General features: G+C 37.9%; 1 protein-coding gene across 1 annotated transcript in view; it reads left to right on the top strand.

Moving 5' to 3' along the window:
* LOC119257643 (EGF-like and EMI domain-containing protein 1) overlaps positions 1-14,486 on the top strand; it is an 879,693-nt gene that overhangs the window by 723,903 nt on the left and 141,304 nt on the right. The window contains exon 10 of the mRNA XM_037525743.2: positions 6,228-6,365. Within this exon, the coding sequence (XP_037381640.2) occupies positions 6,228-6,365 (138 nt within the window). The remainder of the gene's footprint in view (positions 1-6,227; positions 6,366-14,486) is intronic.

Below are 14,486 nucleotides of genomic sequence, written 5' to 3'. Positions count from 1 at the left end.
CTCTCCCGCGCTTCTGACTGTACCCAGTGCTTACATAAATAAACAAATAAATAAATAAATCTTTAAAAAAAAAGATTTATTCATACAAGAACTGGGGTACAGGACAGAGGTGTAGGGGGTGAGAGGATTCACCAGAGACAGAGTGGGGAACAGAACAGGCAGAATGACTGAAGTACACTGCTGAGGGGAGCAGTGGCCAGTCAGGAGAGGTCTGCTGCACCATGTGGGTAGGTCTGCTGCAGAGGTTGTGGATAGCCTCACAGTGCTGTGTTTACCCCTTGCGCCACAAGGGAGTCCCAGCAGGTAAATTTTTTTGTGTTTAAACACAGCCACACTATTTTACTTTAAATACAGAATCATAAATGGCAAATGGTTAAGCAGCACATCCAGACAAAGCTGTACATTCAGAATATGTTTACATTCATCCTCACCAAAATGAAGTTTAACATCTTTTTCTCTTCTAAATTTTTCTATCAGTCCCCTATTGGCCTTTTTCTTTAACTTGTCTCTTAAGTTATCAATGAAATGGGTGCAAATTACCACCCAAACTAGTAATTGACCCAAACCGTTCCATAGAATCTTAAGAAAAGCTTTCACTTCTGTTAATATGAGGAAAGTGTTCTTATAAATATCAAAGGTCATTACTCGTTATACTTTGGATTCCATTCTCATTTATCATCTAAATATCTTTGCTATTACAATTATATGATGGACCATTATCATCAGCACATCAACATGATTCTTAATCTGCTATCTTAAAGTATCCCTTAGGAGCCGACAGTCTACTAAAGATTCATCTTATCGCCTGTACAGCAAATGTTGATAACTTAATCAGTGTTTCTTCCTCCTCACCTCTCACCATGCCAAACTAAACAGATTTCCAGTTGTCCCCTCTATGTCACCCATCAGCTCCATATTGCCAGATTACACATTAACTTCTTTAGTTGTATGCTTGACTCTCATGTTTTCAACACAGTTGACTATTCATATTCTTTTTTTTAAAAAAAGATTCATTTATGTATGTATGTATGTATTTATGCATGCATATTTATATATTTATGCATACATACATACATAAATGAATCTTGCATGCATGCAAGAACAGGGGTACAGGCCAGATTCACCAGAGACAGAGAGGGGAGCAGAACAGGCAGATCTACTGAAATACACTGCTGAGAGGAGCAGCGGGCAAGACAGGAGAGGTCTGCCGCACCATGTGGGACCCTTGCTGGCCTGCCGGGATCAAACCAGCACTGCAGAGGCTGTGGACAGCTAGACAGCGCCACACTCAACACGCTGCGCTACCAGGGGAGGCCCTATTCATATTCTTTTTAAAACTCTTTCTTCTCTTCCATATTTTCGCACTTTCCTCATTTTTCTCTCTATCTCTGGCCCCTTCTCAATGTCAAATATTTTTTTCTGCTTCTCTCCTTCCTTTACATATGAATATGTCAAAGTATGTATTCAACATCTCCATTTCTTGACTGAAAGGCATTATAAATATGATAGGTTCAAAACAAACCTACTGATTTGTAGTCTCCAGTTCTCCACATCTTAGTCAACCAACCATTCAGTGTTGAATTAGAAAAAAACATTGACCGGAGGCCTCCCTGGTGGCACAGCCGGTTGAGCCCGCACTGTACAGTTGTCCGCAGCCTCTTCAGTGCTGGTTTGATCCCGGCCGTCCGACGAGAATCCCACCTGTGGAAGCAGACCTCTCCTGTCTCGTCCACTGCTCCCCTCAGCAGTGTATTTCGTCAGTCTGCTTGTTCTGCTCCCTGCTCTGTCTCAGGTGAATCCTTCCATCCTCCCATGCACCTGGCCTGTACCCCAGTTCTTGTATAAAAATAAATAAATCTTCAAAAAAAAAAAAATACTCAAATCCTTTAAAAATTAAAAAAAAAAAAAAAATGACAGGGCCTCCCCAGTGGTGCAGTGGGTTGAGCGAAGCGCTGTGAAGCTGTCCGCAGCCTCTGTAGTGCTGCTTCAATTCCTGGCCAGCCAGGGAGATTCCCACATGGTGCCACAGACCTCTCCTGTCACACCTGCTACACCCCTCAGCAGTGCTTTTGGTCTGTCTGCCTGTTCTGCTCCCCACTCTGTCTCTGGTGAATCCTCTCGCCCTCCCGTGCCTCTGGCCTGTACCCCAGCTATTGTATAAATAAAAAATAAATCTAAATAAATAAGTGAACAATTGACATAAAATTGTCATAACTGGGACTTGGGCCTCCCTGGTGGCGCAGGCGGTTGAGTGCAGTGCTGTGAAGCTGTCCGTAGCCTCTTTGGTGCCAGTTCGATCCCCGCCGGCCTTGGAGGAACCCACATGGCGAGCAGACCTCTCCTGTCTCGCCCGCTGCTCCCCTCAGCAGTGTACTTTGTTTGACCTGCCTGTTCTGTTCCCCGCTCTGTCTCTGGTGAATCCTCTCACCCTCTCACGCATCTAGCCTGTAACCACCCTGGCTCTTGTATAAATAAAATTTTAAAAAAAATCTTTAAAAAAAAAAAAAAAGAACTGGGACTCAAACAAGGATGATTAGGCATGAAATACATTATACTTTCAACTTCATCATTGTATCTTCTTATCAGTTTTATTTTTTTATTAAAGATTTTATTTATTTATTTATACAAGCACTGGGTACAGTCAGAAGTGCGGGAGGGTGAGAGAATTCACCAGAGCCAGAGCGGGGAGTAGAGCAGGCAGAATGACGAAGTACACGGCTGAGGGGAGCAGTGGGCAGCAGGAGAGGTCTGCGCGCCATGTGGAACCCTCGCCTGGTGGTGGCCGGGGGTCGAACTGGTGCTGCAGAGGCTGCGGGCAGCTTCGCAACCCAGAGCTCAACCGCTGCGCCACATGGGAGGCCCCTTATCAGTTTTAATCAAGGAAGAATAAAGATAAGGTGATAAATGAATAAATAATTGTGTGCCCTTATCTAAACACCCTCGTGAAGAGACATTCTTAGGGTCACTAAATTCTTTATTCACTCCACTACATCAAATTCTATGTTCCCTAAAGGCTTGGATTTCCGGTGTAGCCTTAAGATCTGTTGGCATATTTCTACTGCTTAATGAAAGTGCAGTTTTGCTGTGGTGGTATTTGTCTTTTCAAGAGGAAACTAAATAGTATGGGAGAGAAGAATTAACTACTAATTAAGTTACAATTTCCTCTCAAGTCAGTCTTTCAATGCCCTCAGGAGTCATTTCAGGCAGAGATAAATATGGATGGGTTTTCATTCTTATTAATATTTTGACTTTCTAATGTGAGCAGAAGTTTAGGAGATGAGTACATTTTATAAATATCTGAAATAAAATCTCTTGCAATCTAAGTGTTTTCATGAACTAGGGGATCGTCACTGCTAATGAGTTATGAGGAGCAGACTTTGTAGAATTTCCTTGTTCTAGAGTTGAGCACATTTGGTAGAAGCGTACTTTAAAGTTTCTTTCCCTTATGTGCATATTTAGCTAAGTTCTTTTTGTAGTCCTCACCAGACTTCAAAATTTACTGAATCACATACAAAACTTTCTTGGTGAAAATGGGCATTTTGAGTTGCTTCAAAACCTGTAGTTGGAGAGACTCCCTGATGGTGCAAGAGGTTAAGACACAACCTATGGAAGCTACATTGAGCCACTGCAGCACAGGTTCTATCCCCCGATGGCCAGGGAGCAACCCACATGGTGCAGCAGACCTCTCCTGTCTCACCTGCTGTTTGCCTCAGCAATGTTCACTCAGCCTGCCTGTTCTTCTCCCCACTCTGTCTCTGGTGAATCCTCTCAACCCCTACACCAATGGCCTATACCCTGTTCTTGTATGCATAAATAAATAATTAAAAAAAAACTGTAGTTGGAGTAAATATTCTCAGAGCACAGAAATGTTTACTGGGTAATTTTAGGTTATATTACATATGAATCCTTCATATTTCAAGTTCATTTTATGATGATACTTGTTTAATCTTTTCTTATGAAAAATATTTTATATTTATATAATTTCTTCTCAAAGTTTCTTAAAACACTTTCTAATAAACTGAGTTACTGCCACTATTTTGTGACTAGAACATGGAAAATTTCAGATCCATAATGATTAATTAAAATGTACCCAAAATTATATAGTCATTTAACATATCAAGTACATGATGATTGTTTGCTGCTTATAAGAAACTAAAATGGGGCCTCCCTGGTGGCACAGATGGTTGAGCGTCGTGCTGTGAAGCTGTCCACAGCCTCTGCAGCATGGATTCGATCCTGGCCGGCCAGCGATAGTCCCACATGGCGTGGCAGACCTCTCCTGTCGTGTCCGCTGCTCCACTCAGCAGTGTACTTCATCAGTCTGCCTGTTCTGTTCCCCGCTCTGTCTCTGGTGCACATCTGGCTTGTACCCCTGCACATCTGGCTTGTACCCCATCTCTTGTATAAATAAATGAATTAAAAAAAGAAACTAAAACGATTGATTCTTTTTTAAAAATATAGATACTATTTTTTGAAAAATAAGATGTTTAAACATTAGTCAAACATCTGAATCAAGGATGTTATATCTCAGCTTACTTTGTAGATATTGTAGATCTGTGCATTCCCTATTTTAAGTGTCATATATTTTTATTGGGGTTACCACAGTATCATTTATATGCAAATTAAATCACCAACCAGCAGTCTTGGAACACTTTGATCAGAGGAAGAGAACAAGAGTAGAAGCTAAAATTTGAAATGTCTCTCCTACCGAGTATATGTAAACATATTGTGAAAAATATCAATCCCTTTCAGTATTTCAGTCTTTCCTTCACTTTCAAATTTTGCTCAATCCTAAACTAGCTGTTTCCAAACCCAAAGAAGTTCTTATTTTTGACAATAATTGATTTGCATAATTCTTTCATTTATTCAAACATTCCAAACCTATTTTTGAACATCTGTTATGAACTAGGTAGTAATAGGATGATGACAGCAGCAAGGGAGGAAAAAAAGGACTGGGATGTATGCTGGGAGCATGGAGGGCTGCATGCTCAATGGCTGAGGGCAGGGAAGATGAGGGTTTTTTTAAGATTTATTTATTTATTTATGCGCTCTAGAACTGGAGTACAGGCCAGAGGTGTAGGGGGTGGGTGAGAGGATTCACCAGAGACAGAGTGGGGAGCAGAATAGGCAGAAGTACTGAAAGCACTGCTGAGGGAGCAGTGGGTGAGCCAAGAGAGGTCTGCCATGCCATATGGGCAGGGAGCTGGCAGACTTGGGATCATACTCGTGCTGCAGAATCCCAAGGATAGCTTCATAGTGTTGTGCTTAACTTAACCCTTGTGCCACCAGGCAGCCCCAGGGAGGATGAGTTCTATGCTGTACCTACTCAGACAGTTTGAATGGCTATATATGCTCTCAGGAGTGCTGGAAATCCATGTAACCTTGCCCTGTTCATTTCCGTCTTTCTTCTTCCAATGAATTCCTTAGTTATAAATGTATAGGAGTGAAACAAGGTAGAAACTCTCATTTTGAAGAGGCATGTCCAAGCAACGCAAATGCAGAATGTCAGTGGCCGGGGTGACAATAATACAAGTATCAAAATTCCACATTTTTGACATTGACACAAAGCTGTCTTTTAATTTTCAGTTACTCACTTAGAAAGTAAATGATTATAATGCTTCTGGGTTCAAGACAATTGGCATTCATATTCTGAGGCTGATGTTCCCCAGCAAATGCCGAATAAGAGTGGCATGTACCAAGATTGGCAAATAGGTTTTCAAAGCAATAGTGTAATAGTAAGTCCCTCCATTGGTCTTGTGTTCATCCGTTTGGTCCACCTATTTTTTTTTTAGGAGTATTTTCATGTACTCATAATCTTCAAAAGGGGTAGATAATAAAGTAGCATTATATTGAGAACAGAACTATCTCCTGTCAAAAAACCTTATTTGTTTTCTCATCTTTGATTCAATACATGTATATTTTTATGTCCTGAAAATACCAAGAATCCCTAGAGGTAAACATCCTTTAGAATAAGTCCTTTAGTAGCCACTGGTGTATACCATACCTTTCTGCTTCAAGTTTATCGATAACATTATTTGTGATAATTTGATATAGCACAGACATTAAAAATGCTTAATAGCCTTTAGACTTTTGCTTTTATAGCTGTAGAATGCTGGTAAATTTCCAATAAAGTTTGCCATCCTCCCAACAAAATGTGCCCATTGTCAACATATTCAGATTTCCCTGTTGTTATGCTAATAACTATTTTTTTTGCTTGTTTTATAAAGGAATTGAATTGGAAATTGTCAATAGCTGTGAAAAGAACAATGGTGGTTGTTCCCATCACTGTGAACATGCAATTGGGGGGCCCCGCTGTTTTTGTAACCGTGGACACCAGCTTGATACAGATGAGAAAACATGCATAGGTAATGTATGGTAAACGCCACCTTCCTTCACAGGTGGCCCTGGATTCATCTGGTCCTTTCTTTTCGAATACATATTGTTGTAAAGTGAACCATATCTCTCAAAGTACAGGGACAAATAAATAGAACAGTGTCTCTATCTATTAGATAGATGTAAAGAAAGATTATGTGGTTAAAGATATCATTATGCTTAGATATTTACTTTAAGTTCAAATGATTTACATATTTATATATCAAATTTTATGATCTTAATTTTATTTCAGGAAAAATAATCAAGACTTATCTGACTGTTTAATGTAAATTTGTAATTCATCACCAAGTTGTAACACACACCCTTTTCTTTCTACTTCAAGTGGAAACACAATCATGTACATTGGTTTCGATTCACACCTCCTCAGATTTATGTTACTACACCACTCCAGTCATCACAGCACCCATAGTCCTTTGCCCTAGTCCATTGCCCTATCCCCTAACCCTACCCCCACCATTTCTTGCCCTCTAGAAGCCTTAGTTCTGCAGTCAGATGTCAAGAGTTAGTTTTGGTTTAGTTACTGAGATTTTGTTTTGTTTCTCTATTTTCTGCATATAAATGAAATCATCCTGTATTTGACTTTCTCCTTTTCACTTATTTCACTAGAATATGTCCTCCAGGTCATGTTGTCACAAAAGAAAAAGAAAGAGTTTATCCTTTAAAAAAAAAAAATACCTGAATATTATTCCATAGCATGTGTGGTTACACACACACACACACATATTACCACATTTTAAAATCTTTATATTTTTTTGTTATTGGTGTGAGACATCATTTTTTATTTCACTTTAGTTATTGTTAATTTTGGACAGTATTTGATTCCTCCCCTCTGTGTAGTCCCCACAGTTCTCCCACCACCATAGCATCCGTGATCCATCTCCCCCATCCCTTTTGCTCTTCCCTTCCTTGTTTTTTGTTTTTTAAAGATTCATTTATTTATGCATACAAGAACTGGGGTACAGGCCAAAGGTGTGGGGGGTGGGGGTGAGAGGATTCACCAGAGACAGAGTGGGGATCAGAACGGCAGACTGACAGAAATAACACTGCTGAGGGGAGCAGTGGGCAAGATGGGAGAGGTCTGCTGCACCATATGGGTAGCTCCTTGGTTGGAGGGGGAATAGAACTCATGCTGCAGAGGCTGCAGATCTCTTTATAGTGCTGTGCTTAACCACTTGTGCCACCAGGGAGACTCCCCTCTTCCCTGTTTTGATTTCTCTCCTTACTCTTTCCTGCTGTAAGCCTCAGATCTATGGTCAACTTTCAAGTTTTGTCTTTTTGCTGACCTTTTGCTTGGTCTCTCTATATTCCAGATGTAAGAGAAACCATCTGACACTTCTTTATTTCTCTTACTTTGCTTAGCCTAATCACTTCCAGCTCCATCCATGTTGCTGCAAATGGCATTAATATTTTTGATTCCCGAGTAATATTCCACTGTGTATATATGCTGCATCTTCTTGATCTGTTATGCGGCGTTTAGGTTGTTTCCATCTCTTAACTATTGTAAATAGGGTTGCAATAAGCATAGCAGTGCAGTTTTCCTTTAGAATTAGTTTTTTTTTATGTTCTTCAGGGAGATTCTTAGTAGTGGAATCACTGGGTCATACGGCAGATTCACTTTTCTTGTTTGGAGGAAACTCCACAGTGGTTCATAATGATCCATAATGGTCCAGAGTGGCTGGACCAGTTTGCATTCCCACCAGCAGTGAATAAGGGTTCCTTTATCACTACATCCTCAGCAGCATTTTTTTTCTCTTGCAAATTTATTTATTTATTTTTTTCAAGGACACATACCAAATTTTTACTTTCATTGGTTCTAGTGTCTAAATCATAACAGTTTTCAACATGTATGTCTTTTTTTTATAATCATAATTCCAATAATTGTTTTAACTTTCATCCCAAACATGAATGTATTCATTGTTCAAATTAGGTGCTTTTGCTTCTGTTTCTACATTCATTTGTTTTTTTTTAATTTAAATTTTATTTTTATATTCCCCATACAATTACAACCCCCTTATTTTTACCCCAAGCCCTCTTTTCCCTGCTCCCCACCACGCATAGAGTGTCTCTTGTTCATAGTTATTTGTTGATTTTGATATTTTCTTTCTTATAGTTATTCCCTTATTTAAGTTTTCTAGATTCCTGCTATGAGTGAGACTATCCGGTATTTTTTCTTTTTCTTTCTGGCTTATTTTGCTGAGCATGATCCCTTCCAGTGTCATCCATGTTGCGCAAATTGCATGTGTTTATCTTTTTTGAATGCTGAGTAATATTCCATAGTGTATATGTACCACATCTTCTTGATCCAGTCATCTATTTTTGGGCATTTGGGTTGTTTCCAAATCTTAGCTATTGTAAATAGTGCTGCTATAAACATAGGGGTGCAGGTGTTCTTTGGAATTGATGTTTCTGTGTCCTCTGGGTAAATACCTAGGAGTGGAATTGCTGGATCATATGGAAGCTCTGTGTTTAGTAGGTCAAGAAATCTCCACACAGCTCTCCATAGTGGTTGGACCAATTTGCACTCCACCAACAGTGCAGGAGAGTTCCTTTTTCTCCACATCCACGCCAACATTTGTTGTTGCTAGTTTTTTTAATATGTGCCATTCTCACTGGTGTGAGATGTTATCTCATGGTAGTTTTGATTTGCATTTCCCTGATTACAAGTGATGTTGAACATTTTTTCATATGCCTGTTGACCATTTGCATTTCCTCTGCAGAGAAATTTCTTTTTAGCTCTTCTGCCCATTTTTTGACTGGATTATTTTCTTTGTTTTTGTTGAGTCTCATCAGCTCTTTGTAGATTTTTGTGATCAGTCCTTTATCATTAGTGTTGTGTGCAAAAATGTTCTCCCAGTCAGTGGGGTTTCTCTTTGTTTTTGTTATTGTCTCTTTTGCTGTGCAGAAGCTATTTAATTTGATGTAGTCCCAGCTGTTGTTCTTTGCCTTCACTATCACTGCTTTGGGTGATGTATCTGTAAAGATGTCTTTGATGTGCATATCATGTAGTGTTTCGCCTTATATTTCCTTCTATGTATTTTATGGTTTCAGATCTTATGTCTAGTTCTTTAATCCATTTTGAGTTGGTTTTTGTGCATGGTGTTAGTTAGTAGTCAAGCTTCATTCTTTTGCATGTAGCGACCCAGTTTCCCAGCACCATTTATTGAACAAACTTTCTTTGCTCCAATGCATATTCTTTGCTCAATTGTCAAAGATTAGTTGACCATAAATCTGTGGGTTTATTTCTGGATTTTCTATTCTATTCCATTGGTCTGTGTGTCTGTTCTTGTTCCAATACCATGCAGTTTTGCTGATTATGGCTTTGTAGTATAGTTTGAAGTCTGGGAGTGTGATGCCTCCATTCCCTTCTTTTTTTTTTTTTTTTTCAGGAGAGCTTTGTCTATTCGGGGTTTTTTGTGGTTCCATATGAATTTCATCAATAATTGTTCTATTTCTTTGAAGAATGACATTGAAATTTTTATTGGAATAGCATTGAATCTGTATATTGCTTTTGGTAGGATGGCCATTTTAATAATGTTTATTCTTCCAATTCATTATCAGGGGCTGTCTTTCCATTTCTTTGTGTCTTCTTCTATTTCTTTTAACAGTGTTTTATAGTTTTCTTTGTATAGGTCCTTTACCTCTTTTGCTAGATTTATCCCCAAGTATTTGATTTTTTTTTTGTTTTAATAGTAAAAGGGCTTTTTTTTTTATTTCTTCTTCTTCAGATTTATGGTCGGTGTATAGGAAGGTTACTGATTTTTACATGTTGATTTTGTATCTTGCCACTTTACTGAACTGATTGATTAGTTGAATTAGTTTTTCTGTGGAGTTTTTGGGGTTCTTTATGTATATTATCTTATCATCTGTAAATAGTGATAGTTTGACTTCTTCTTTTCCTATTTGGATTCCTTGTATGTCTTTCTCTTGTCTTATTGCTCTGGCTAGGACTTCCAGTATTATATTGAAAAGCAGTGGTGAGAGTGGACATCCTTGTCTTGTCCCAGATTTTAATGGGAATGCTTTCAGCTTTTCACCATTGAGAAGGATACTGGCTGTTGGCTTGCATATATGGCCTTTATGATGTTGAGGTATGTTCCTTGTATCCCAAGAATTTCTAGGGCTTTTATCATGAATGTATGTCTCAACAGCATTTGTTGTTTCTAGTTTTTGCTTTATTATTATTTTTTTTAATATGGATCATTTTCGCAGGTTTGAGGTGTATACCACAGTCTAATCTACTACTCAGTCACTGGGCATTTAGATTGGTTCAATTAACTCAGCTATTATAAATAGTTCTGCAATAAACATAGAAGTGTTTAGATCCCTGTGAATTAGTGATTTTATATTCTTCAGGTGGACCTAAGAATGAAATTACTGTATTACATGGTAGATCTATTTTCAATATTTTGAGGAACCTCCATAATGTTTCCATAAGGGCTTGACCAGTCTATATACCAACAGTGGACAAGTTTCTTTTTTTCAATTCCCTTGCCAACACTTGTTTCTGTCTTCTTCCTTATAAGATTGTTTTATGCTGGAGTAAGATGGCATCACATTATGGTTCTGATTGGCATTTCCCTGAAAAGTGATATTGAACATTTTTTCCCTGAGCCTATCTGCCGTCTATATTTCTTCTTTGGAAATGTTTCTATTTAGCTCTGGTGCACTTTTTTTTTTTTTTTAAATTGGGTTCCTTGTTTTCAATTTTGCTCAGTGTATGACTTCTTTCTTTGTCTTGGTTATTAGCCACTTCTCAGATGTATGATGTGCAAATATTTTCTTCTACTCAGTAGGGTGTATTTTTATTGTCATGATAGTTTCTTTCATTATACAGAGGCTTTTTAGTTTGCTGTAGCCCCATTTGTTTCATTTTGCATGTTTTTTTCACCACTGAAGTTGAGTCCCCAAAGGCATATATGAAGTCTATGTCATAGTGATTAATCTGTGGTTTCTTCTGTGTGTCCTATGGTTTTGGATCTTACATCTAAGTGTCTAATTCATTTTAACTTTTGCAGATGGTGTAATAATGTGGTCTAGATTCAATTCTCTGTATATGGTGGCAAAGTTTTTCTAACAACATTTATTGAAGAAATTTCTGTACTTCAATGTATACTCTTGGTTCCTTTGTCATATACTGCTGTCCATATGAATGCGGGTTTATTTCTGGGATCTCAATTCTGTTCCATTGGGATGTCTGTCTATTTTTGTTCCAATACTAAGCTCTTTTTGTTACTATAGCTTGTAGCACAGTTTGAAGTCTGAGAGTGCAATACTTCTAGCCCTTTTTTGTCAAGATTGCTTTGGCCATTCACCGACATTTGTGGCTCCATATAAATTTCAATAATGTTTCCTCTATTTCATTGAAAAAGTTCATTGAATCATCTATAGGCATTGCCCTGAATATATTTCTTTGGGTAAGATGGAAACATTATAACAATATTAATTCTTCCAGTCCATGAGCATGTAATATCTTCCATTTCCTTGTTTCTCCTATTTCTATTAGCAATTTATTATCATTGTCACAAATGTGTTTTTCACCTCTTTTATTAAGTTTGTTGCTAGGTTGTTAATACTTTTTGATGCTGTTTTAATTGGGATTGTTTTCTTGCCACTCATTACTTGTATGTAGATTTGCATTGGGCATTTGTGCCGGGGACCAGCCTCCGGCAAAATGTCGTGTCAGGGTTCCTGAAAGGATGAGACGGCGTCGGCGAATACGAATGATCTGAAACTTAGGGACTGAGGGGAAGGGAATGAGAAGACACCGACACTTGGTGAGGTGTTAGTATCTTCTGCCCGAAAGGCTCAGCAGGTTCTTTATTTATACATTTTTTGCAAGCATTGAGATGACATTATCATGTGCATAGAAACAAAGCAGAAACAATCAGTGCCATCTCTTTTTCTATGGGCTTTTGACCACTACATGCTCTCAGCAAGAAGGCAACCTTCAAGGCTAATAAAAAACTAAGCCTTACACTAGAACTCATTGTTTCAACCAAACAATAACCTAAGACAGTAGATAGGCTCCAGCACATCCCTATTAGCCAAAGCCTAAGCAAAAAAAGACTTTTCTTATTCTCATGGCCTTCACAGCAGGAGCTGGCTGCTACTCAGCTATCAGAACTTCCTTTACCTAGAAACTCCTTAACTCAAATAGCTTCATTTAAAAACTTTCCCAAGAAACTTCAAGAGAAGGCAAAAGAAGGACCTACTGTAATTATTGAATTGTAATGCTTGTCAGGCATGTTCAACAAACCATCTCCCATTGTCAAGTGGGCCAACTGCCCAACAACTAATTTCTAAACAAACAATTTTTCATGCTATTTACTTACAATATGCTGATACATATAATTTATTGCCTAATATACTTTCTGATAAATTTTTCTCTATGACCAAGAACAAAAAGCAAAGGAATGCCAAATCTTCAGCCCCATGGTGTGAGGCCCTTTCTCTTTGCTGCTTGTCAGTATCCTATCTGGCTGGAGCAACAAGGCCTCCTGCAGCACATTTGTATTTTGATTCTTTAGCCTACAAATTTATTATACTGTGTTTTCTTAATAGTGAGGCTTACTCCCTTACTGATTTGGATTCCTTTTATATTCTCTTGCCTAATTGCTCTAGCTAGGACTTCCAACACTATGCTGATCAGTAGTGGTGAGTGGAGACATCCTTATCTTAGAGGAATAGCTTTCAGTCTGTCACCATTGAGTATGATGCTAACAGTGGGTTTGGCGATACTTGGTATTTATTTTATTGAGGCATATTCATCTATGTCTATTTTAATATGACATTTTAGCATACATGGATGTTGAATCTTACTAAATATCTTCTCTTCTTCTGTTGATGTAATCATATGATTTTTGTATCCTTTTGTTGATATGGTGAATTACATTGTTTAGTATATGTTGAGTCATTACTTGTATCCCTGGAATAAAAGTCACTTGGTCATGATGTATAATTATTTCAATGTATTGTCAAATTCAGTTTGTTAAGTGTGTTGAAGACTTTAGTTCATGTGTTCATTGGAGATATTGCTCTGTTGCTTCCTTCTTTTCTTCCCTCCCCCTCCCTCCTCCTCTCTCTCCCTTCCTCCCTCACTCTCTCCCTACTCCTCTCTCTCTCTCTCTCTCTCTCTCTCTCTCTCTCTCTCTCTTTCCCTCTCTCTCACTCTCTGATGCCATTGTCTATTTTTGGTTTCAGGGTAATGTTGGACTCATAACATGTGCTTGGTAGCATTTCTTCTTCTTCATACTTTGGAAGAGTTTGATGATAAAAAACATTATTTACTCCTTGAAGGATTAGTAGAACTCACTAGTAAAACAATCTGGCCCTAGGCTTTTGTTTTTTTGCGGGAACTTTAGATTATTGTATCAATTTCCTTTCTTGTAATTTATCAAATCAGATTTTCTGTTTCTTCCTTATTCAACGTTGGGAAGTTGGGTGCTTCTGGGAATTTTTCCATTTCTTCCAGATTTTCCAGTGTGTTGGCATAATGAAATTCACAGTAGTCTTTTATGATCCACTATATTTCAGAGGTGTCTGTTGTAACTTCTCTTTTGTTTCTGATTCTGTTTATTTGTGTTTTCTCCCTTTTTTAGTGAGTGTAGCTAGAAATGTGTACACCTTTTTTTTTTTTTAAAGAATCAGCTTTAATTTTCAATGATCCTTTCAACTATCTTTTTTACTTCTGTTTTATTTATTTCCATTTTAATTTTCATTATTCCCTTCCTTTGACTGGTTTTTGTTTCATTTGTTCCTCTTTTTCTAGTTCTTAAAACATAACATTATTTATTTGAGCTTTATCTTATTTCTTGCTATGGGCCTGTATATATATTCAATATATAGTTTTCCTCTTACTTCTGCATTTACTGCATCCCTATGTTCTGGTAAATTATATCTTCATTATGATTTGCCTCCAGGTATTTTTAAATTTCTTGTTTTTATTTCCTCATTAACTCTAGTCATTCAGTAGTTTATTCAGTCTCCACATATTAGAGGTTTTCCTGCTTTCTTTTTATTATTGTTTTCTAATTTAATGCCACTGTAATTAGTTAAGAGTTTTGTTATTATTTTAATCTTTATGAATTTATTGA

The sequence above is a fragment of the Talpa occidentalis genome, unplaced genomic scaffold (genome assembly GCF_014898055.3).
Source record: "Talpa occidentalis isolate TD23 unplaced genomic scaffold, MPIMG_talOcc4v2.1 talOcc4.4, whole genome shotgun sequence".
Classification (NCBI taxonomy): Eukaryota; Metazoa; Chordata; class Mammalia; order Eulipotyphla; family Talpidae; genus Talpa; species Talpa occidentalis.
Note: the sequence above shows the minus strand (reverse complement) of the source record. Positions and strands in the feature narration are given on the sequence as shown.